Raw genomic sequence first — 25,302 nt, 5'->3', positions numbered from 1 at the left:
GAAAAGTTCACAATATTTTAATTACATAGAATTTTCGTAGTTACCCCAATTTGCCTTTACTTTGAATTCCAACATGTACAGGAGATTAAAATTTTCATCTAACCTGAAATTTTAATTGACAAGGGGAAAAAACAGTGACTGTCAAGGTAGTAGGGCTTTTACTTTGGCAGAATTTTAGTGACATGGATAAAGGTTTTAAAGGTTAGCTTTGACTCTCAGCATTCTTTTCACCGCAATTACTATCTGCAGATACCATTCTTTCCCACTTTCTGAAGTTCCCATCTCCCTCAGAGAACTTGAGATCTGGAGGTCCAGAGAGGTGGAAGGGTGAGGTTGAGGAGATTTGGGCTGAGGTTTCAATAGCCTAGGAGTTGTCAATAACAAGTGAGCCATCTGACTTTGCAAAGATTTTTTGTTAAATATATATATTGGCCATTTAGATTATACCCCCAAATCTTAGATGTGAGGCCAATAGTCTTAGAAACACATTTATTATCATGACTGTTGGCTAAAATTTGGGGAATCATATTTCTGTAAGTTATATTTGGAGAAGAGATATTGATATACATAAATGATGTAGGAGATAAAAGATACTGCTATACATAATTTATTGGGAAAAGTTTGCTTATGTCTCAAACTTAAATCATCATTTCCAAAAATGCATATGCTCTCCAAACCTATTAATTTTAATATATAATCTATATTTTCTTTTCTAAACTTGTGATAATTTTTCAAAAATTGTCATAGAAGTTGATTTTCATCTCTTATCTTAAACTTCAGAGTTTTGTGTATCCCCTCAAATCTCTTAAACATTGATTTTTCATGATCTAAATAGCAGAATAAAAATTTAAATAAATAATCACCTTGACTTTTTGTTTGTTTGTTTATTTTGTTTACAGGGACAGAGAGAGAGTCAGAGAGAGGGATAGATAGGGACAGACAGACAGGAACGGAGAGAGATGGGAAGCATCAATCATCAGTTTTTCATTGCAACACCTTAGTTGTTCATTGATTGCTTTCTTATATGTGCCTTAACCGTGGGCCTTCAGCAGACTGAGTGACCCTTGCTTAAGCTAGCGACCTTGGGTCTAAGCTGGTGAGCTTTTGCTCAAGCCAGATGAACCCGCGCTCAAGCTGGCGACCTCAGGGTCTCGAACCTGGGTCCTTCCGCATCCCAGTCTGACACTCTATCCACTGTGCCACCGCCTGGTCAGGCTCACCTTGACTTTTTTTAATACCCACATTTGTTTCTTTTAAAACATGAGGTGACTGACTGTGAATATGTTTCTCTTTATGAAATTCTTCAGTGAGTTCGGCCAGTCAGATACAGCTGTTTTGCTTGAGGATGGCTCTTTTGCTATATTTTTGCATACATTTTGGCTTTAAGTCACAGCATAACAGAAACGCAAAGTTAACATTTATATGAGCTGATTTTTAAAATTTGAAATAACTGAATAAAAGAATGAAAAAGAACAGTAATATAGTAGGAAATTTAAGAATAAGATAAAAATAAAGAAGAATAAAAACAAAGATTTAGATTATTGCCTTGAAACCATATGGCAGATGTTCCACTGCTCTTTAAAAACTATTTTTACTATTAATATAACCTGTTTAGAGGTGACTATCAATCTGATTTTTTCAGTTATCACTTCTGTATTAGTCTTTATATATTTGCCATTACTATATATATCGCTAATACTATAGTTTAGCTTTGCCCATATTTTTAAATTCTATATAAATTGAATCATACTGTATGAATTTTTGCTTTTGCCCAACCCAAAGTTATTGATTCATCCATGTCATTATATGTAATTACAGTATATTTCTTTCTAGTGCTGTACAATATTTCATTGATATAAAAGAATATATCACAATCTTTTTTATCCATCTCATTGTTAATGGGCATGTTGACTATTTTCAATTTAAAACATTTAAAATAAATATTTCTGTGAACATGTCTGGAGCATTTCTCCTAGTATCTATAAATGTGTATTTCTAAGTATATCGCGCCTAGTGGAGAAGTTCCTGGGTCACCAGATAATATACATTTATTCAACTAAAATAAATAATGCCCCCCCCTGGTTTCCACAGTGGTGTATCAATTTACATTTTTACCAGTAGTGGAAGTTTCTGCGGTTCCATAACTTTATCAACACTGAGATATCTCAAACTTGAAATTTTTTACCAAGTTAATAGGTATGTATGGATATTCATTGTGGTTATGCCTTTTTCTTATCACCAATGATATTGAATACCTTATAAAATGTTTATTCACCATTGGATACCTGTTTTGTAAAGGCCTATTCATGTCTCTAGACACTTTTCTGTTGAGTTGTCTATAGTTTTCTTATTGTTTTGTATACATATTAAATATATTCTGACAATGGCCTATTGTTGGTTATATGTCTTAGAAATATCTTGTGAGGCTTCTTGCTCTTTTGCTATCTTAATGAAATCTTTTTCTTTTCAATTTTCATGTTACTTTGTATTTCTTGTGAACATATTTTAACAATATACTAATGACTAGAATATTTTATCTAAAACATGAAACATCCACTCTACCCCATTTCTCAATCATCCATTTTGTCCTCTCACACATTTTTTTTATTCTGGTAAGAAAAAAAAGGAAAAAAAATTATATATATATATATATATATATATATATATATATATATATATATATCATGAGCCCAATCTTCCTAACAAATTTTTTTTTTTGTATTTTTCTGAAGTTGGAAATAGGGAGGCAGTCAGACAGACTCCCGCATGTGCCTGACTGGGATCCACCGAGCATACCCACCAGGGGGCGATGCTCTGCCTATCTGGGGCGTTGCTCTGTTGCAACCAGAGCCATTCTAGCGCCTGAGGCAGAGGCCACAGAGCCATCCTCAGCACCCGGACCAACTTTGCTCCAATGGAGCCTTGGCTGTGGGAGGGGAAGAGAGAGACAGAGAGGAAGGAGAGGGGGAGGGGTGGAGAAGCAGATGGGCGCTTCTCCTGTGTGCCCTGGCTGGGAATCGAACCTAACAAATTTTTAAGTAAACAGTACAAAGCTGAATGTTGAAGCAGCACAATGCTGTACAGCAGATCTTGAGAACGTTTTCATCCTGCTTGATCTATGAGATCACTATGGACATATGGACAGGAGCAATCATACTCACCCTGGAATCTTATGTTGCATGGATTCTTGGTTGAAAGAAGGGTCCAATAAATATTTTTTAATTAAGTTAAAGAAAATCTACATTAAGGGAACTGCCTCAAAAGCTTGTTAAATAAATCACTTCCTATTCCTTCCCAGTTTTAACCACTAGAATGTCATGAACAATGAGTTCATTTCACTTTTCCTGTTGGAACACTTCTGCTGAACTTTTGAACAAATCCTGGAATAAAGAGTATGCTATTCAAACCCTCAGCGTTGTGGATACAGTCATCCTCCCTTCCATGATTGAGATTATCTGCTCAATGGGGCTGGTTGGCAACGTGCTTATTGTGTTCACAATAATAAGGTAAGTTTTCTTCTCCTTTTTCACAATTTAGGGACATTCTGTACTCTCTAAATGAATTCTTTTCTCCCTGGAGGATTTTTCTTAATAAAATCAGGTTTTGAAAATATTTTCTTAAGGTAATTAAAAAAGATTCTACAGATATTTTTATCATGTATTAAGTAACAACTGAGTTGCAGGTCTCAATGCAAAAAACCTAGATAGGCCCATTCTTACTTTAGTGAATTTTTAGACTTATGATTCTCAATCTTAGCTACATATCAGAATCACCTGGGAAGATTTTTTAAATCCTAATATACAGTTTCTCCCCAGACCTAGTAACTCAGTATCTCTGGAGGTGGTGCCCAGAGAAGGATTGCAGCTGTGGGGCAGCCATTATATTTTCCAGCAATAAGAAGTTGACCTGGTTTGGTTGGTAAGACTCTTTTTCACTTACTTGGTCAAGAGTGATACTTCACCTGATCACCCAAAGATCCAGGTGATCATAGATGGTGGACTATTCCCCTCAGTATTGCCTTGAACTATTATAATTTATGACTTTGCCAAAGGAAGATTAGAAACAATATGACACATATATACAAAAAAAACAAACAAAAAAATGGCTTAAGTAAGATGGAGACTTCAGAATAAGATAGTTTATATGGCTTTTTTTCTTTAAGTAAGAAGAGATTTCTGCATTAGGTAGGTGACTATAAAGTAATAAGACCAGATCATTACTATTCTGTTATACTTTAAACTTATAACAGATCAAAAAGAGTAAGATTAGAAAATGTAGGAGTAATATTGGGCCAATTATAACATAATATTTTCCACTTTTAGTTTTTAGAGAGAGACTAATGAGCTCAACCCCACTACTCAACTATTCTCTGCAGCTACAGTGGACCCTGGGGAAACTATTACAATAAAGGAGGTGACATTTTTCTCTGTTGATTTCTCACTTGTGTACTGACAGGCCAGTTCAAGTGAACACAGACTCTCTAAGGGATGTCTTGTCTTTCAATAAATAAATGTTCCTGCTCTGTCATTCCCTGCCCTCAACTCCCTGTCAAGGCAACTAATTCACATTAACTCACAAATTACTGAGACACCTTACTCTGTAACCCTCCCAATGGTTGTTCACATTTTATACAGAGAATACAATAGGGACAGTGTATTAACCTGAAGGAACACTAATAACCTAATGGTGGAATGCCAGTCGCTAAAAGGAAGGTGAAATGCTTAGAACAAGGCCTCTTCCTTGTTCCCTCTCAGCTTAAATCATAACTAATAGCTTTCTTTGACCCAGCCCTCTACTGTATCCAGAGTGTCAAACATATGTAAGCTCTTTTTGAAGTAGATTCATAACTTTCTGCACATATATATTACGTTTTCAGTTCTGTAGAACCTCACAGCCACAGCCATTCAGATAAACTGAAGGCAGTGGCCAGTGGTTCAGTGGATAGAGTGTCAGCCCAGCATATAGACATCCCAGGTTTGATCCCCAGTCAGGGCACACAGGAAAAGTGGCCATCTGCTTTTTTCCCCCCTTCTCTCCATCTTCTCCTCCTACAGCCAGTGGCTTGATTGGTTCAAGAGTCTGCCTCAGGCACTAAGGATAGCTTGGTTGATTCAAGCATTGACCCCAGACAGGGGTTGCTGGGTAGATCCCAGCCTGGACTCATGCAAGAGTGTTTCATTATCTCTCTTCCTTTCTGGAAGGAAGGAAGGAAGGAAGGAAGGAAGGAAGGAAGGAAGGAAGGAAGGAAGGAAGGAAGGAAGGAAGGAAGGAAGGAAGAAAGGAAGGGAAAGAAAGAAAGAAAGAAAGAAAGAAAGAAAGAAAGAAAGAAAGAAAGAAAGAAAGAAAGAAAGAAAAGAGGAAGGAAGGAAGGAAGGAAGGAAGGAAGGAAGGAAGGAAGGAAGGAAGGAAAGAAGGAAGGAAGAAAAGAAGGAAGGAAGAAAGAGGAAAGAAGGAAGGAAGGAAGGTCAAAAAGTTGGTGAGAAACTCTCATTGCTATGGTCTAATACAGCAAGACAACTCTGGAATCTAAGGGGTTGAATGTCTTGACCAATGGCATAAATGAGGTCATAAAAATGAAAATAGAATTATCAGTTAAGTTCTCTTTCTACTAAATTACTCTGTATCTAGAGTAGGATTGGCAAATATGTCACTCTACTCTTAACTCATCCATCCTGGGCAGGCATCTCTAATCACACAGGTCTGTCCTTTAGTAATGCCTGTGTGAGGACTCAATTCTTGTTTTGTTTTTTGTTTTGTTTTTTATGTATATACAGGGACAGAGATAGAGTCAGAGAGAAGGATAGATAGGGACAGACAGACAGGAACGGAGAGAGATGAGAAGCATCAATCATCAGTTTTTCGTTGCGACACCTTAGTTGTTCATTGATTGCTTTCTCATATGTGCCTTGACCACGGTGGCCTTCAGCAGACCTGGTAACCCCTTGCTCAAGCCATCGACCTTGGGTCCAAGCTGGTGAGCTTTTTGCTCAAGCCAGATGAGCCCGCACTCAAACTGGCGACCTCGGGGTCTCGAACCTGGGTCCTCTGCATCCCAGTCCAACACTTTATCCACTGCGCCACTGCCTGGTCAGGCCAAAGACTCAATTCTTAAGCACAGTACTTAATGAAATTACTACTAATTCACTGAGGTTGGCTCACAATAGGAATTTAATTCAACTAGAGTTAAATGCCAAACTGGGATGGGTGAGGCAACCCAGAAATAAAAAGCAGGAAGCTAATACTGCATTCTGTTACTATCTCCATCTCAATATCACTACCCTTCTCCTGGCCCTGAGACATATGGAGAAAAGGAGGTAGTTTTACAGACCCCAGGAGTCTGGGCTTCTGGTGGGAGCTGTGGCCACAGTGAGACCATGGAGTGGGGACATGGAAGGGATGCAGCCACTGTCAGAGGTGACAACAACAGAGAAGGGAAATAAATACACTGGCCTCTCCTCTCCTCTTGTCTTTCAATTTTCCTCCTGTAGTGTCTCCTATTGGCCAAAAGTAACAATGCCAGTTGGCAAGAAGACCCAGGAACAGAACTGGGGGAGGGTGAGGAATGGAGTTGAGAGCAAGCTGATTAGCAAAGCATCCTCCTGTATGTGTGGTGTTATATGTTTTGTTAGTTTCATTTCATTCATAGTATATTGTGCTACCTCTAACTACAAAAGGTCAACGTGTTTTTAAAAGAAATTGTTTAAAAAACATAAAAAAAGACAAAGAATAAAGTTAAAATCAGTTATACTACTATTACCAAATAGTCATTTGACATATTATTCCAGCATATTTAAAAAAAATGTTTAAACAAATTTGAGGTCATACTATATACATACCTGGGACTTTTTCTTTTCTTTTTATTTATTTATTTTTTTAGCAAGAGGAGGGGACTGACAGGAAGGGAGAGAGATGAGAAGCATTAGCTCATAATTACAGCACCTTAGTTGTTCATTGATTGCTTTCTCATATGCGCCTTGACATGGGGGCTCCAGCTGGCCAGTGTCCTTCTGCTCAAGCCAGTGACCTTTGAGCTCAAACTAGTGACCATGGGGTCATGTCTATGATCCCACACTTAAGTCAACAACCCAACACTCAAGCTGGTGACCTCAGGGTTTTGAACCTGGATCCTCGGCGTCCCAGGCTGACACTGTCCACTGTGCCACCACCTGGTCAGGTCATAGTTGGGACTTTTTTATTTAAGTGTTTTTCACATTTGGTTATAGTCTTAAAAATTATGATTTGTAACAATTATATCATTTATTACATGGTGTTATAGATTATCATTTATTACATCATTCTTCAAATTAGTGGGCAATAGATATGACCTTGTTAACCATATAGAAAACATATTAGCTGAAATGATCATTGGTCCACACTTTTTACTTTAAATGTTTGAGTGGCCGTGGCCAGGTAGCTTAGTTGGTTAGAGCATCATTCCCATATGTCAAAGTTTCAGGTTCAATCCCCCGTCAGGGCACACATTAGAATCAACCCATGCGTGCATAAATAAGTGGAACAACAAATCAGTGTTTCTATTTCTGTCTTCCTTCCTTCCTTCTGCTTTCTCTCTAAGACAAATACATTTTTAAAAATATAAATGTTTGAGTCATGGGAGACAGAAATCTAATGAAGTCTGGCAACAAGAAACCTGAAGATAAACTAGACCTAAAAAAAAGAATACAAGTTGTTATTTTAAATTTCTATGCTGTCACTTTCAATAAAGAAAGCAATAATAAGTATAATGTACTATTTTATTGCCCTCATACCTTATGCCCAGATAAATATATAATTTGCTTCAGAATTCTTTTTCTATACAGAATATCTAGAAACACTTTTATTTATTCTTTTTAACTGCCAGCTAATGGCATGCAGTGTCCTCAGTGATGGGAATACCATAATTTATTATCAATAAATGATGGGTGTCTGTCTAGAGAAAAGCAAGGGCCGTGGATCTAGCTGCTGTGATCAGGACCTCAGCAGCCTCTTATGGTTTATATCCCAATTCAAATAGAAATAACACCTATTTAGAAGCTAAAATGAATACGATATTTTAATTACTGTGTTTTTGCAATTGGATTTCTTGTTCAATTTTGGGTTTTTTTTTTAATATAGAACTTTTTTTCCTAACCTCTAGTGTCTATCCTCCTCCCTTTTCCCCTCACCATTGCCCATACCCAGTGGTCTGGAGAGACCAAGAATGAGAAACCAAGAACAGTCACTTGGCTGCTCTGTTGGTTGACACAATCCTTTCCTCAAGTTTCTTCTCCTTTTTGTCTTTATGATATGAGCCACCAACCTCATAGGGGCAAGGAACCAGTTTGCTTTATCAACAATGCCCAGAGTATGGCTACTGAGTAAGAACTTGATGGCAGTAACTTCTCCACACGATGTTTGTCACCAGGCCCCGCATCAATATCCTCACCCAGACTGATTCTCACACAAGGATTTGATGACTCAAATTTCACAGCCTATAGAATTTGAATAATAAAGGCACACTAGCTTCCAATCCACAGAGCAATAGTCCTGAATCCAGAGCCACCTAGCAATTGTGGCATAATCTTAGGGCTATGTACTCATTAAATTGTCATTTGTCTTCAGTTCAGAAGCCACTTTGGCCAAGAAATCTGAGACTATCCCACGGAGGGGGGATGAGGCCTCTTTTGTGTACTCCTTGTTCTTGCTCTAGCTTTCTCTTATCACATCATAATGTGATTTTCACTAAATTACAAGTTCCTTGGTATTATGGCTTATCCATTATTTAGCCTTATAGCTCCGAACATAGTATTATGCCTGACATATATACTTGGTGCTCAGTGAAATGATTGTTGAATTAATGAAAGGTCTCCTAGGTAAAGATGATGCCTGATTATTATTGAATGTCCCAACTCCTTAAAGATAGGGACCACTATCCCTGGCCATTTGACTCAGTGGTAGAGCATCTGCCCAGCATGTGAAAGTCCCAGGTTCAATTCTGGGCCAGGGTACACAGGAGAAGTGCCCGTCTGCTTCTCCATTCTTCCCCTTCTCTTTTCTCTCTATCTCTTCCCCTCCCACAGCCAAGGCTCCATTGAAGGAAAGTTGGCGCAGGTGCTCAGGATGGCACCATGGCCTCCGTCTCAGGCATTTGAATGACTCCAGTTGCAACGGAGCAACACCCCAGATGGGAAGAGCATCGCCCCCTAGTGGGCATGCCGGGTTGATCTAGTTGGGCACATGCAGGAGTCTGTCTCTCTGCCTTACCGCTTCTCACTTCAGAAAATACAAAAAGAAAAAAAAGATAGGAATCACTGATTTTTTTTAAGATTTTATTTATTTATTTATTTATTTTAGAGAGAGAGAGGGGAAAGAGAGAAAGAGAAAGGGATGTGAGCAGGAAGCATCAACTTTCACATATGCCTTGACCAGCAAGCCCAGGCTTTCAAACTGGCAACCTCAGTGTTTCAGGTTGATGCTTTATCCACTGTGGCACCACATGCAGGCGGGTTTTGGGGGGGTTTTGTGTGTGTGTATTTTTCTGAAATGAGAAGTGGGGAGGCAGAGAGACAGATTCCCACATGTACCCAACTGCGATACACCTGGAAGGGGGTGATGCTCTGCCCATCTGGAGCATTGCTCCATTGCAACCAGAGCCATTCTTGTGCCTGAGACAGAGGCCATAGAGCCATCCTCAGTGCCCAGGCCAACCTTGCTCCAATGGAGCCTTGGCTGCAGGAGGGGAAGGGAGAGACAGAGTGAAAAGAGAGGGGGAAGGGTGGAGAAACAGATGGGTACTTCTGTGTGCCCTGGCCAGGAATTGAATTTGGGACTTCCACACACTGGGCCGAGGCTCTTCCGCCGAGCCAACCAGCCAAAGCTGGACTTTTTTTAAAGTGAGAAATGAGGAGATAGAGAGACAGACTCTTTTATGTGCCCCAACACCTGGCAACACCCATCCCGGCTGGTGCTCAAATCAACCGAGTTATACTCAGTGCTCAGGAGATGCTGAGACCAATCAAGTCACTGGCTGTGGGAGGGAAAGAGGAAGAGAAGAGAGAGAGGAAGGGGGGGAGAAGCAGGTGATCGCTTCTCCTGTGTGCCCTGACCAAGGATCATACTCGGAATCAAACCTGGATGTCTGCACATCAGGCTGACACTCTATACACTGAGCCAACCAGCTAGAGCCAGGACCACTGAATTTAAATTTTCAGTTTCTTCTCTCAGAAAATTATTTGCTTACTGAGGAAAGTGCCACATGTACAGAGCATTGAATTGAATTATTCCCCCAGCAAGAGACATGAGATCACGCTCAGTGCCCCTCTGCGTGTTCATTCGTTCATTTAGGTTTCTTCTCCACCTGTCTGGATTTCAGGACCTTAATTTAATAGCCTATGCCATTTGTTTAGATTTTATTAGAATATTTTTAATAAGGGTTAAGTTTATTTTAATCATGACCTCAGTTAGGATTTGGACATACAGCTTCAGTGAGGAAAAATGCTATGCACAACGGAAACCATTTGTTTTCCCTATTCAGCTGTTTGGGGCGCTAAGGATAAGTAAAGACTAGGCTTTTGCCTGAATGAACTTAGAGTTGGTATAAATGATTGCTGTATAGAAATTACCCCAAAACTTAGCTGGGTGGTTCTGGCCCAGGGTCTCTCATGAAGTTGCAGTCAAGCTGTGCTCTAGGACAATAGTCCTGTTGGCTGGGGCTAGAGCATCGACTTTCAAGGTAGCTCAGCCACGCACCTGGCAAGTTGGTGCTGGCCGTTGGCAGGGGCCTCAGTTCCTCTCCAAGTGGACCTCTCCTAGAGTTACTTGTGTATTGTCACAAGGTGGCAGCTGGCTTCCCAGAGAAAATGATCCGAGAGAGAGCAAGGAGAAAACCCCACAATGCTTTCATGTCCTAATTTCAAATGTCACACGCTGTCATTTCTACCATATTCGATTTGTTAAAAATGAGTCAGTAAGTTCAACCCACACCCAAAGGGAAGAAATTAGGCTGCATCTTTTGAAAGCAGTATCAGAGAACGTATGGACACAGTTTCAAACCACCACAGTTAGGTATCAGATACATAGTTCAAAATATTCAAATATACACAAGATGAGGCATTTATAAGTGCATTTATGTAGGTTTTCTTTTAACTTTTAAAAATTTTTTTGGTGACTGAAAATGTGTAACAGGTGACAGAAAAGGAAGAAGGGGCATACTTTTCCATCAGTCTTCAGTTTCCATCCGTTTCTTTCAGGTCGAGGAAAAAAACTATTCCTGACATTTATATCTGCAACCTGGCTGTGGCTGATCTGGTTCACATCATCAGAATGCCTTTCCTTATTCACCAGTGGGCCCAGGAGGAGAGTGGGTTTGGGGGGGGCCTCTCTGCACCATCATTACATCCCTGGATACTTGCAAACAGTTTGCCTGTAGTGCCATCATGACTGTAATGAGTGTGGACAGGTAAGTGAAAAGACTCTGACATATCTTAACATAATTCAGAATCCCTGTGCTTCCCCAAGTTCATCCTCCTTTAAGCAACGTCAGTGAGGGTTTGTAACAGCAAGGCTCCTCTTCCGTTCTTTGTTCCATTGGAGAACTGGTTACTTAGGAATGTTTGTTCGGTCTGATCTGCGGTGGCACAGTGGATAGAGCATCAACCAGAAATGCTGAGGTCACCAGTTCAAATCCCTGGGCTTGCGTGGTCAAGACACATACAGCAAGCAAGGAACAACAAAACTGAAGCAACTCTCTGTTGATACTTCTCATCCCCCCCCCACTCTCTCCTCTCTCTGTAGAATCAATAAAAATCTCTTTTAAAAAAAGGAAGAAAAATTTAAAATATATATATTTGTTCCAACATTCACAAAAGTCTATTTTTTAAATGTTTATTTTATTGATTTTTTTAGAGAGAGGTAGGGACAGAGAAAGAGAGAGAGAGAGAGGACAGGAACATCAATCTGTTCCTATATGTGCCCTGACCAGGGATTGAACCAGCAACCTCTGCACTTTGGAACGATGGTCTACCAACCAAGCTATCAGGCCAAGGCCACAGACGTCTATTTTTAATGGAAAGCTTAAAACACTAAAATCTCTTCTTTTTCTAACCATTCTCTTTGAACTCAGTTTTATTTCTAATTCACTGCAACATGAAAGGATCTCAAAATCATGAAAAGTTGCAAACTTAAAATGAATGCCCCCTATCATTCTCACAATAAAAAAGCTGAGACCCCCAAGAAGTGAGAGTATTTGCTGAAAGCACAGGCGGAGTCAGTCAGTGGCAGAGCTGCCTGCCGTTGGTCTCCTCACTCCCTCTCCAGGGCCATGTCTGGGATGTTCAATGTCTCATACTCACACACTCTTACTGTTACCTAGCAGCTTGAAGGAATCAGTGGAATAATATAGACTCCTACACAGATACAAAGAGATGTCTCAGTACCAGGAAGACCACCTTTTACATTCATCATATTGGTTAATGCAAATGCTGCCATGTGACATCATTAGAAATTTATTTGTGTATAAGTGGGAATATGCCATAGTCATGTAACCAACCCCATAAGTTAATGTCGTTTGAGGAGATGATAGTGATGGTGGGTACTTATGGAACCAATGAGTGGTGGATCCCAGTTCAGACCCAGGCTGTCTATAGATGGCAGATGGCTTGTGATTATCTCACCATCTGGCCTCTTCCAGAGACATGCAAGCTAAAATGTGCCCTGCATCATCCAGATGCTGGAACCTCCACACCAAGTCGTAGTAGTATTCCCTGAACAGGAACAAGTCCTAAAACACAATGATAACACACCCATCAGAGAACAACCCACATAAAATCTCCATCCATATTCTTCCTGCCGTACCCCAGCCCAGGAAACTTGATCCCCCTTGCCCCGATTTCCCTTGCTGCAAGTATGTCACATAGTCTACTGTATTTCCCCCATGTATAAGATGCTCCCATGTATAAAATGCTCCCATGTTTAAGACACACCTTAATTTGGGGGCCCAAAATTTGAAAAACAGTATTACATAAGGTTATTGAACTCAAGTTTTATTCATCATAAAATTCATAGAACTCCTCATCACTGTCAAAACTCCCATCCCTTAGCTTGTCCTCATCTGTGTCTGATGATGAATCACTGTCTTCAACAATGAGTGCAAAAATAAACACAAAAAAGCGGGAAATGCAAGTAAAAAATTCTACAACCACTGTATAAGACGCACCCAACTTTAGACCCCAAATTTTTCAGAAAGAAAAGTGTATCTTATACATGGGGAAATGTGGTAATTTACTTTGTGTGTGTTTGTGTTGCCCAGCTCCCCATACCCCACAAATGTAAATCCCACAGAGGCAGGGTCTTTGATCACTAATATATCCCAAGTGTCTGTATAACAGTGCGGGTAAGTGGGTGCTCAAAAATATTGATGAATGAATGTCTGTCTTGAGGACTGTGTTAAATTTCCTTGGGTCCGTCCAGGACTTCTTCCTGAACTCTGACTCTTTTACCCATCCAAGTGGGCCTTTGAGGTGGGGAAGTCATGAGCAGTTCAGATATATAAACAAAGGAATAGGAAGGTTCATATAAATCATTCACTGGATTTTTATTTTGACATGAATAATGATCTCAATGCTTTAATGCATTTTTTATATTCTGCCTTTTCTGAAAAATAATTCTCCAAATATAGAGTGTGCTTATCAAGTTATGATTACCATTACATTTTAAAATCAATGTACTGTGTAGGTCTGGTTAGTTCACCTGACATCAGTGACTGCTGACAGTGTCCTGAGGAAAGCCCGGTGAGCTTGCCAGGGTTCCCGCATGAGGGAGAGGGCCCTGCACAGGGCAGGCCCCTGCAGCAAAGCCACCTAAAGTAACAGGCCTTCCCGGTCATAATCCCGTTCTTGGAGAGAATAAAACCTGCCTCATTCCCTGCATGCCGACCAAAAGAGAGTACTGGCTTCTCCTTTTATTGAACCTCTACTGAGCCACCCCAGCCTCCAGCAAAACTCTTGCTTTTTCAGATACAGTACCTTGGCCTGACCTGTGGTGGTGCAGTAGGTAAAAGTGTGGACCTAGAACGCTGAGGTCACCAGTTCGAAACCCCGGGCTTGCCTGGTCAAGGCACATACGGGAGTTAATGCTTTTTGCTCCTTTCCTCTCTCTCTCTCTCTCTCTCTCCTCTTTCTAAAATGAATAAATAAAATCTAAAAAAGTTTTTTTAAAAATTTAAAAAATAAATAATAATAAAAACATTCAAATATAGTACCTTTCCTTCTGGGTCTGAACTCTTTTTTATCCTTTAGCTTTTAGTTGGTTCTAAAAAATTCTTGGATTTGCTGGAGAACCAAATATGTTTGGTATGTCAGGATTTCAAGTTTGATTAATGATTATCCTTTTTCTCTGGATCAAAATTAAAAAAAAAAAGGAAAAAGAAAAAAGAAAAGAAAAATACTTCTCCACGAACTTAGCTGATTTCCCACTCTGGCTTCCAGCCCAAGTTCCCTGAGCAATTTGCATTGAACTTCATCTGGTGCGGGACCCTCCTGTCAGCCAGCACACTCTCCTCCTTCCTGCCTCCACATCAGTCAATCCTAGTGGGTGGAGGACCCTGCCTCTGGGAGGAAATCCCTGTTGAGAGACAGAGTTAACAGCACCTCATCTGCACCTTGATAAGGAGAGAGTGCACAGGGCAGAATTTTACCATCATCCGTGTGTCTGCGGAAGTGATGGCTATTTCAGTGAGTGGTTTATTCAGACTTCAGGGTCAAGAGTTGTTTTCTCTACAGACAGCAACCAGCTCTTAAGAAATATCACTTTCTTTTACCCTGATAGAGGTGTGCTTCAGGGAAGACAATAATACTAATAATTTACTCTTGTCATGAACCATTCATCCTTGGAGCTCAGTGTTTTTATTGATTATTCCCAAACCCTTCTTAACTGGCTTTGCAGGTACTTGGCTCTCGTCCAGCCATTTCGACTTACAAGTTGGGGAACGAGGTACAAAACCATCCGCATCAATTTGGGTCTCTGGGCAGCTGCCTTTATTCTGGCATCGCCTGTCTGGGTCTACTCGAAGGTCATCAAATTTAAAGATGGCGTGGAGTGCTGTGCTTTTGATTTAACATCCCCTGACGACGTACTTCGGTAAGTTGTTACAACCTAAGAAAGATGGAGTTGAATTAAGTTCTGGAGTGCTTCATCTTCCTCGTCAACTCGCTGCACTGAGAGTCCTTGGGGACCCTCTTCTGGGATAGTCTCCCCACTTAGTTGTCTGCCTTCCACCATCAGGTTGATCATTTGATTTTAAAGACAGGGTAACCTAGAAAAAAATTTTGATTTTATTCTTGGAACCTCAGTGGGCACCAGTATATCTAAATATGGATTTTAAAGATCCCTGGTAGCAAGATGTAATAGGAACACAGCAATGGGTGGGTGGGTGGGGGGGGTGTCAGAATTTCAAAAAGGGCCTTAGAGTTACCAAGATACAAATGTTATCAACATACAGTTGGAATCTGGTTGAATTGTGTCCCCCTAAACAATATATTCAAGTCCTTATTCTCAGTACTTATGAATGTGACCTTATTTAGAAATAGGATCCTTGCAGATATGTCGAGTTAAAATGAGGTCAGACTGGATTATGGTGGGCCCTGATGACTGGTGTCCTGATAAGGACAGGGATTTAAAGAGACACAGAGGAGAACACCTGGGAAGACAGAGGCAGAGGCTGGGGTTTTGTGTCTGCAAGCCAAGGATCCCCAAGGATAGCCAGGCACCACCAGAGGCTGGGGGAGGAGCATGGAGCAGATTTTCCCACAGAGCCTCCAAAGGGAATCCGCCCTGCTAACACCTTGCTTCCAGCCATCTGGCCTTCAGTTCTGTGCAACAATACGTTTCTGCTGTTTTTTTTTTAAAGCCATCCAGTTTATGATAATTTGTTACAGCTGCTCTACATAACTAATACAGCCACCAACACAGGCATTTCTCACATTTTAATTTGAAAAGAAAAATTAAATCAAAAACTTTCTATTTGAAATTTTGAACATAGCATTGAAATCTATGACTAAAAAATTTTTTTAATCGCCTAGTAAGCTCAAGGTACTGTGCTAGGTGCTTTTTATATACATCCATACATTCTCTCACATCAATCTGGCAAAATTCCTTTTTCCATCCACCACTTTCAAACAGATGAGTCATTTCTGCATAGAGACAGCCCAAGAGGGATGGCTGTGGAGGGCCTGCAAGGCCACAAACCCGGTAACAGCAAGCTCCTGAGAAGTGCAACACAGATAAGATTGATACTTCATTACTGGCGCTGACAGATTTAATATGACCGCAACCTATCTAATAGAAGAGCACAACCTGACGCTCACTGTATGACTATAGGACTTTGGCCTGTGTCAAAGAAATAAAGATGAACTATTTTGCACTGACAGTGGCATCTGCTATTTTTGGTTGGTTATCATAAAGGATATTCTGAGGTTTCAGCCTCTGTTTTTCTGCCTAGAATTAAGTCCTTATGGTGAACTGAGCCTAGAGTCTGTGCTGCAGAGTCCTCTGGTCCTAGGTTCTCCCTCTCCCTCTCTCTCTCTCTCTCTCTCTCTCTCTCTCTCTCTCTCTCTGCCTCTGTCCATATCCACCCCTCTGGGCCTCCTTCTCTCACCAACACCAAGGTTCTGCCAGGAAGGAGGACACCTGGAGTCTGTGTAGAACTGGAATCAGCTCACCTGAGAATTCCCCCCAGCAAAGCACTGAGGAAAAGAATGGCTGGTTTTACAACAGGCTCTTTGAGAGGCCATCTCAAGCCTTGGCTACAGGCATGAGCTGTAGAGCTCAGTTGTCCATCTAGGTTCAAATCCCCCTCTGCCACTTACAAGCTGGCTACCCTTGGGCACCCCCTAAACCTTTCAGTGCTTCAGTTTCTTCTTCTGTAATATGCAGATACTGATGCCACTGTGCTCATGGGTTGCATAGATTCAGTGGGTTAAAACATGTAAAGCACTCAGAGGAGTGCCTACTATATGATAAATGGTACCTGCTACTGCCTGTTGTTGCTAACAGCACTAAAGATAATGATAATGATAATAGTAAATATTCTTACCCATGCTGCACTCATTAGTGCTGGCCTTGGCTACAGAAGAAAGAAGCATCATTGTCAGTGAACAATGAGGGGCAGGAGTTCTCCACAGGAAAGCACCTTAACTTGTCCCCAAGGCCTTTAATCCTGGGCCCTGAAAAATCAGAGCACAGTGCCTTGAGAACTGTTAACAGCCAGTTCCTAGCATTGTGAATGTAACAGTCATGTTTCTCTCTTTCTCTCTCTCTCTCTCTCTCTCTCTCTCTCTCTCACACACACACACACACACACACACACACACAGATACATGCTTTATTTGATGATAACAACTTTTTTTTCCCTTTGCCCTTGATTTTCGTGTGCTATGTTTTAATTTTATGCTACACTTGGGACATGTATCAACAGAATAAGGATGCCAGATGGTGAGTGTTTGCCTTATTTCTTTCTCTCTCTCTCTTTTTAATGAGGCCTCCACTCTCATGGCCTATCACCTCTTTTTTAATCATTTTTGTTTTTTCATTACATTATGTTATACATTCCATTATATTAGTTGCAGGGCTACACCCCAGTAATTAGGTATTCCATAATTTACTGAAGTGATCATCCTGTTAAGGCTTGCACCCATCTGGCATAATAACATACATAGTTATTAGAATATTATTGACTATATTCCTTATGCTGTACTTTATATCCCCATGACTATTCTGTAACAACCAATTTGTACTTCTTAATTCCTTCCTCTTTTTTACCCATCCCCCAAGCCCCCTTCCCATCTGGCAACGGTCAAAATATTCTCTGTATCTATGAGTCTGTTTCCGTTCTGCTTCTTCATTTATTTTATTTTCTAGATTTAATTATTGATAGATATGTATGCGTTGTCATTTTCTTGTTTATATTTTTTGATATTTTTTTTCTTCTTCTTAAAGAAGATCCTTTAACACTTCATATAATACTGGTTTGGTAGTGAGAAAATCCTTTAGCTTATTTTACTTTATTTATTAAAATAACAATTCAGAGTTTCTAAGGCATTTCCAATAGAAATTTAAACAATGACTTCAAACATATCACCACACTCAGACATATGGGCATTAATGTCTATGTGAGGCATTTTCTGAAAATAAAACATGTTCTTTCTTTTTCAAAGTGACACTTTATTATTTAACTGTTATGTCCACATTCATAATATAATAAATATAAACATAATACTTGCTCCAAACTCTATCTTATTTAGAAAAATTATATATATGAAAGCACAAAGAACTCATAAAACTCAACAACAAACAAACAAACAATCCAATAAAAAAATGGGAAGAGGACATGAACAGACACTTCTCCCAGGAAGAAATACAAATGGCCAACAGATATATGAAAAGATGCTCAGCTTCATTAGTTATTAGAGAAATGCAAATCAAAACTACAATGAGATACCACCTCACCCCTGTTAGATTAGCTATTATCAACAAGACAGGTAATAGCAAATGTTGGAGAGGCTGCGGAGAAAAAGGAACTCTCATCCACTGTTGGTGGGACTGTAAAGTAGTACAACCATTATGGAGGAAAGTATGGTGGTTCCTCAAAAAACTGCAAATAGAACTACCTTATGACCCAGCAATCCCTCTACTGGGTATATACCCCAAAACCTCAGAAACATTGATACTTAAAGACACATGTAGCCCCATGTTCATTGCAGCACTGTTCACAGTGGCCAAGACAAGGAAACAACCAAAAAGCCCTTCAATAGAAGACTGGATAAAGAAGATGTGGCACATATACACTATAGAATACTACTCAGCCATAAGAAATGATGACATCAGATCATTTACAGCAAAATGGTGGGATCTTGATAACATTATACGGAGTGAAATAAATAAATCAGAAAAAAACAAAAACTACATGATTCCATACATTGGTGGAACATAAAAACGAGACTAAGAGACATGGACAAAAGTGTGGTGGTTACCAGGGGTAGGGGGAGGGAGGATGCAGGAGGGAAGGAGGGAGAGAGTTAGGGGGAGGGGGAGGGGCACAGAGAAAACTAGATAGAGGGTGACGGAGGACAATCTGACTCTGGGCGAGGGGTATGCAACATAATTTAATGACAAGATAACCTAGACATGTTTTCTTTGAATATATGTACCCTGATTTATTAATGTCATCCCATTAACATTAATAAAAATTTATTAAAAAAAAAAAAGCACGTTATATAAATATATAAAACTCAAAGTGACCTGCATGAATTTTACACATAGTATGGTTACAAATTGTTAATAAATCTTACCTGACCAGGCAATGGCACAGCAGATAGAGTGTAAGACTGGGATGCAGAGGATCCAGGTTCAAAACACTGAGGTTGCTGACTTGAGCGCAGGCTTACCAGTGTAGGGTCACTGGCTTGAGAGTGGGATCTTTGACATGACCCTGTGGTAGCTGACTTGAGCCCAAAAGTCTCTGGCTTGAGCCCAAGGTTGCTGGCTTGAGCAAGAGATCACTCAGTCTGCTATAGCTCTCTGGTCAAGGCACAGATGAGAAAGCAAGCAATGAACAACTAAGGTGCCTCAATGAAGAATTGATGCTTCTCATCTCTTTCCATCCCTGTCTGTCTGTTCCTATCTGTCCCTCTCTCTGACTCTCTCTCTATGTCTCTGTCACACACAAAAAAATTGTTAATAAATATCAATGTGAATATAAAAGGAAAGTCATTGATAATGGAGACTTTTAGATAATTAGGTAATACTTCTAAAATTATTCTGGGCATGTATAGCAGAAAAACTGTTATATATCACTTCAAATCATTTTTATTTCCACAAATTTTATAACTTTATTAAGTAAAATTATATGTTTATATCAGGATAGTTTCCCTTCTTATGAATTGCTAAAAACAAACTATTGAGAAAAATAGAAATACTTTTGAATTATTTAATAAAATTTATGAATAAAGCCTAATAAGTTCCATTCCAAAACAGATATTTGATGGTCTTGCCTGACCAGGTAATGGCACAATGCATAGAGCATCAGCCTAGGATGCAGAGGACCCAGGTTTGAAACCCGAAGGTTACCAGCTTGAGTGTGGGGTCACTGTGGGATCATAAACATGTCCCCATGGTCTCTGGCTTGAGGCCAAAGGTCACTGGCTTGAGCCCAAGGTCCCTGGTTTGAGCAAGGGGTCACTGGCTCAGCTAGAGCTCCCCAGTCAAGGCACATATAAAAAAGCAATCAATGAGCAACTAAGGTGCTGTAACAAAGAATTGATGCTTCTCATCTCTCTCTCTCTTGCTCACTTAAAAAAAAAGGATATTTTGAGAGTCTCTCAATGATAAATGTTGAAATTACTAAGGTAATTATTTCATAAAAATGTAAACAGAACTCAAGAGTCTAAATATGTAAAGAATATTTTGTATTTGTCATCAACAATGTTATTTAAATGCTTTATTTGCGCATTTTGCAGAGTTGTGTACATGTGTAAGTATCCTAGAAGTTGTGTATAACTTTTGTTTTAATATTTTTAACTTACAGAAATATCTTGTTAATATTTGACTACTTAAGACAAAATTAATACTGAATAAAAACAAAGACATAAAGACAATAAACTTGGGGAGGTCCTTATATGAGTCTAAAACTGCATAAATAAATATACATTATTGTCTACTTTGAAACTATACATACCAAATTTGTTTAAATGCATAAGTCAATGTTTTTACAAAACACATTGGGTTATAAAAACATTATTAAAATTTGTCCTTAGAATAGATTATTGGATTTGTTATGAAAAGATGAGATTCCTGGGTTTTCCACACACATCACGTGTACCACTGAAGATTTTTTAAAATGAAGACTAGGTGAACAATTTAAGCACCAATGGTTCAAATTTGTGGCAAATCCTGGTACCAAAAATTTTAGATGGCCTATTGGCCCATAACACTTTTTCCCACTTAGAATTTCTTGAAATTCTTTGGAAATGTTACTTTCTTAAAAGGTGGTCTATTTAGAATGGGAAAGGGAAGCAGCCACGGTTATAGAAAAACAAAACAAGCTTCTAAATTATCACAGGAAGCTGAGTTGGTGAAAAGGTTGAGACAGAAAATTAAGACCCTGACAACTGGGAAGGACACTTGAGCCCTTTTCAAAGAGTTCTCCAAATCAGATCACTTTGCTCCCAGCACTTTCTTTAAAAATGCTTAGAGCATCTTATGAAATGAGGCTCATACTGTCCAGTTATCCCGCAAAATGGTAGAAGTTAGAGGAATAATGGTGCCTAATCTGATAAACTGCAGAGGAATAATCTGAGAATGATTTTTCATATTATCCCTCAGGTTTATTCTTCTGCTTCAACCATGTCCCAAGGAAATTTCTATTAAATATTTAACTATGGCATAACAAATATGATAAAATTTGGAAATTAATTTTTTTTATTTTAGAATACTTGTAAATTTATAGAAAAGTTGCACCAATAATACATAGAGTTCCATGTACTCTTCACTCAACTTTCTGATTAGCATTTTACCTTACCATGAAACATTTGTCAAGACAAAAAAAAAAAAGAAGAAGAAGGTGGCTTTGGTGCATTACTTTTAACTAAAATCTATCCTCTATTGGACTTCACCAGTTTTTCCATTAATGTTCTTTTTTCTGGTCCAGAATTCAATTCCAGAGCACCACACTGCATTTAGTTGTCATGTTTCCCCAGTCTCCTCTGGTCTGTGACAATTTCTCACCTTTTCCTTGTTTCCCATGACCTTGGTAGCCTTAAAGAATACTGGATAGGAGGTATCCTGTAGAATGTCCCCCAATCCAGGCATGTCTGATATTGTGTCATAATTAGACTATAGTTACATGCTTTTGGAAAAAAATCAGCTCTTCTCATGAGAACATATCAGGGGCACATGATGACTATATGACACCTTCGTTGATATTAACCACAATCACTTGATTAGGTCTGTGTTTACCAGATTTCTCCACTGTAAAGTTACTGTTTATCCCTCTCTCTGTTCTTTGGAAGCAAGTCACCAAGTGTAGCCCACCCTCAAGGGGGAAGATAGAGGGTGGGAGTTAAGCTCCATCTCCAGAAAAGGGAATATATATATATGTTGAAAGTCTTTTGTAAAGGTTTGTCTCCTCTTTCCCATTTTATTCAATCATATACTTAGTATAGACTCAGGTATTTGATACTTAGGGCTTTAATTCAACACTATGTTATTTATTTTGTTTCTCAAAATCTTTCAGCTTTGTAAAATTCAGGAAATTTTTAACGGGAATAAAAACCATCTTTTTACAATGCTCTGAATAATTAGGAATAAAAATGAGCTTCATGTTCCACTTTATAGCCATTATGAGCTGTCCAAAATGTCCCCAGGACCCACTGCCCATAGTGCTGAGGTTGTTCATGTTCTATCCCAATGTCTCCTGTGTAGTTACAACCCCAGCATGCCAAGGCAGAGAGTGATGAAGCTAAGATGGTGCTGGTGCTGGTGGCGGTCTTCATCCTCAGTGCTGCCCCTATCACGTCATACAGCTGGTGAACTTACAGACGGAGCAGCCCATGCTGGCTTTCTATGTGAGCTACTACCTCTCCATCTGTCTCAGCTCTGCCAGCAGCAGTGTTAACCCTTTTCTTTACATCCTGCTGAGTGGAAATTTCCAGAAACGTCTGCCTGGAGTGCAAAAGAGAGTGATTGAGAGGGAAATCCACAACATGGAAAACGACTTGAAATTGAGCTTTTAGCAGAGTACATGGACCACCAATCATCTCAACAGGCTTGTTTAAGTTACTGATATTATTAGAAAGGGCAGGCAAAACACTGGGTTTGTGTCTGTTCTTCTTGTATACTTGTGACTCTCAGCATGGCACAGAAGTGTAACCATTCAAACAGGATGAGTGTACTGTACTGACTTTAGTAAGACATAAAATACTTATCTGTATTTGAGAGTAGGGAATGAAATAGTCTAAGTACCCCACTCCATGGTTATGGATGTTATTTCAGCATGTTATAAACTACTCACTGATCAAAATGGCCATCCACGACTATCGACTGAAAACTCACTAAGAAATTTGACCTTGCCATCTATATTTTGGCCTCATTGTAACAGGGCCCTTGAGATTATAGGAGGGGACCATCTTATAATGAGGACATAAATTTGGCTATTTTTTATTTAGAAAAATGTCAATTTCATGTGGGCTAATCAATGCCTTCAACAATCAGTTGTATTTGTTAGCATAACAGTTACCATGTATTGAATATGTGCAACATGTAAGATTACATGTAACAAACCTATGAAGTATTGCCTCAGTTTACTGAGATCAGAAAGATTAAGTGATGGGTACTAACTAATGGTACACAGCTACATAAGAGCTGGGCTGAAATCCAGGTCTGCCTATTTTTGTCTTTTTACTGTGTTACCTTGACAACCTGTACCTGTCATTAGGGAGAGAACCAATAAATAATTTTGGAGGTGGGGGTTGTTTTTCCTACAGCCACACAAGAAAGAAACAAAGTCTGGGAGAAAAGAATTGATGGTTTTAATTATATTCTTTTGCATTTAGCTTTGTCCTCATGTCCACAAATTATAAAAATCAGCATCTCCATTTTAGTAATACTGTATTCTTCAAGAAGTTAAGCATACTTTTAGATACATTCTCTTAAGGTTACAGTATACATTTGTTCAAGGAAAAAAAAAATGTCATTAGCCCTTAGATTTGTGGATATTCACATATGAGACATATATATTTTTTTTTTCCTCTTTTGGCTTGTATAAAACCTGCATTTTGATATCGTAAGAAAAGAAAAAATACTTTTAAACTCTGTATTCTTTTATTATTATTATTATTATTTTTTTTTTTTCTGAAGCTGGAAACGGGGACTGCCGCATGTGCCTGACCAGGATCCACCCGGCACGCCCACCAGGGGGCGATGCTCTGCCCATCCGGGGCGTCACTCTGTCGCGACCAGAGCCACTCTAGCGCCTGGGGCAGAGGCCGAGGAGCCATCCCCAGCGCCCGGGCCATCTTTTGCTCCAATGGAGCCTTGGCTGCGGGAGGGGAAGAGAGAGACAGAGAGGAAAGAGAGGGGGAGGGGTGGAGAAGCAGATGGGCGCCTCTCCTGTGTGCCCTGGCCGGGAATCAAACCCTGAACTTCCGCACGCCAGGCCGACACTCTACCACTGAGCCAACCGGCCAGGGCCTAAACTCTGTATTCTTAACAAAGGAAAATATTGTTATTTTGTTTATGAATGAAATCTGTAAACCCACCTCCTTAAAATACGTAAAACTACTTGCTCCAAGGACATCTGAAACTGATTTCTTTTTTTAACGAGAGAGAGAAAAAGGGTGAAAGAGACAGAGACAGGAAGGGAGAGAAATCACAAGCATCAATTCTTTATTGTGGCTCCTTAGTTGTTCATTGATTGCTTTCTCATGTGCCTGGACAGAGGTGGGGAGCTCCAGCAGAGCAAGTGACCCCTTGATCAACTCAGTGACCTTGATCTTCAAGCCAGTGACCATGGGGTCATGTCTATGATCTTACGCTCAAGTTGGTGACCTCAGAGTTTTGAACCTGAGTCCTCTGCATCCTGGACCAATGCTCTGTCTACTGTACCACTGCCTGATTGGGCTGAAATTAATTTTTAATCAGCCTTTAATATAAAAATGTCACAAAGACCAGCTTTTTTAACAACCTAATCTCCATTTTTATATTTTAATTGTCAAGACACTGAGTTTCAACCCAAAGTATTTGGTTCTAGATCTTTTAGTGTTTGGGAACAAGATAGTATCTAAAGCATAACTGGATGAAAGGTTGTATAAACAATGTTAAAACTACAAACAGGTCACATCTGAGGTATTTCAGTTCTGTAACTGAGGACTGGAGAGCTACACAGAGGCTGGATGCTCCTTTATAATTTTGATCAAAAGCTGTGTCATGGCCACAGTTCCCAGAGCCTTCATTCTGACTTCTCTAAGGTGCAACAGTCAGGGCTCAGTGAATAACCCTGACATCTGAAGATTCAACACAATAAGTCATAAACAGATGTTATCACGTCATAATTGCAAAGCAATTGAAGAGTTTACATCCATTGATTTTTAACAATAAAATATTGTTATTATAAAGATTTAAATGGTTTTAAACCAATAGACATTTTTCTAATAGCATTTCCAATAGGCCTCAAATAATTCCAATATATAAATTGGTCAGTGAATTATTTATTTTTATTGAGTTGTGAAAAAAATCTAATCAAAGTGCAAAAAATTTTTAGGTGATCATTAAATTCAT

At 39.5% G+C, this 25,302-nt stretch overlaps 1 protein-coding gene across 1 annotated transcript; it reads left to right on the top strand.

Annotated features, from left to right (window-relative positions):
* Positions 1-3,324: 3,324 nt before the first annotated feature.
* Positions 3,325-22,760, top strand: MCHR2 (melanin concentrating hormone receptor 2). The gene is given in 9 exon segments (XM_066253036.1): positions 3,325-3,506; positions 11,226-11,323; positions 11,326-11,434; positions 14,917-15,111; positions 17,345-17,367; positions 17,370-17,463; positions 22,450-22,484; positions 22,487-22,528; positions 22,531-22,760. Coding segments are annotated over 9 exon segments (1,008 nt in total).
* Positions 22,761-25,302: the final 2,542 nt, after the last annotated feature.

Source organism: Saccopteryx bilineata, chromosome 1 (genome assembly GCF_036850765.1).
Source record: "Saccopteryx bilineata isolate mSacBil1 chromosome 1, mSacBil1_pri_phased_curated, whole genome shotgun sequence".
Lineage (NCBI taxonomy): Eukaryota > Metazoa > Chordata > Mammalia > Chiroptera > Emballonuridae > Saccopteryx > Saccopteryx bilineata.
This window is presented reverse-complemented; position numbering and strand designations above follow the sequence as displayed.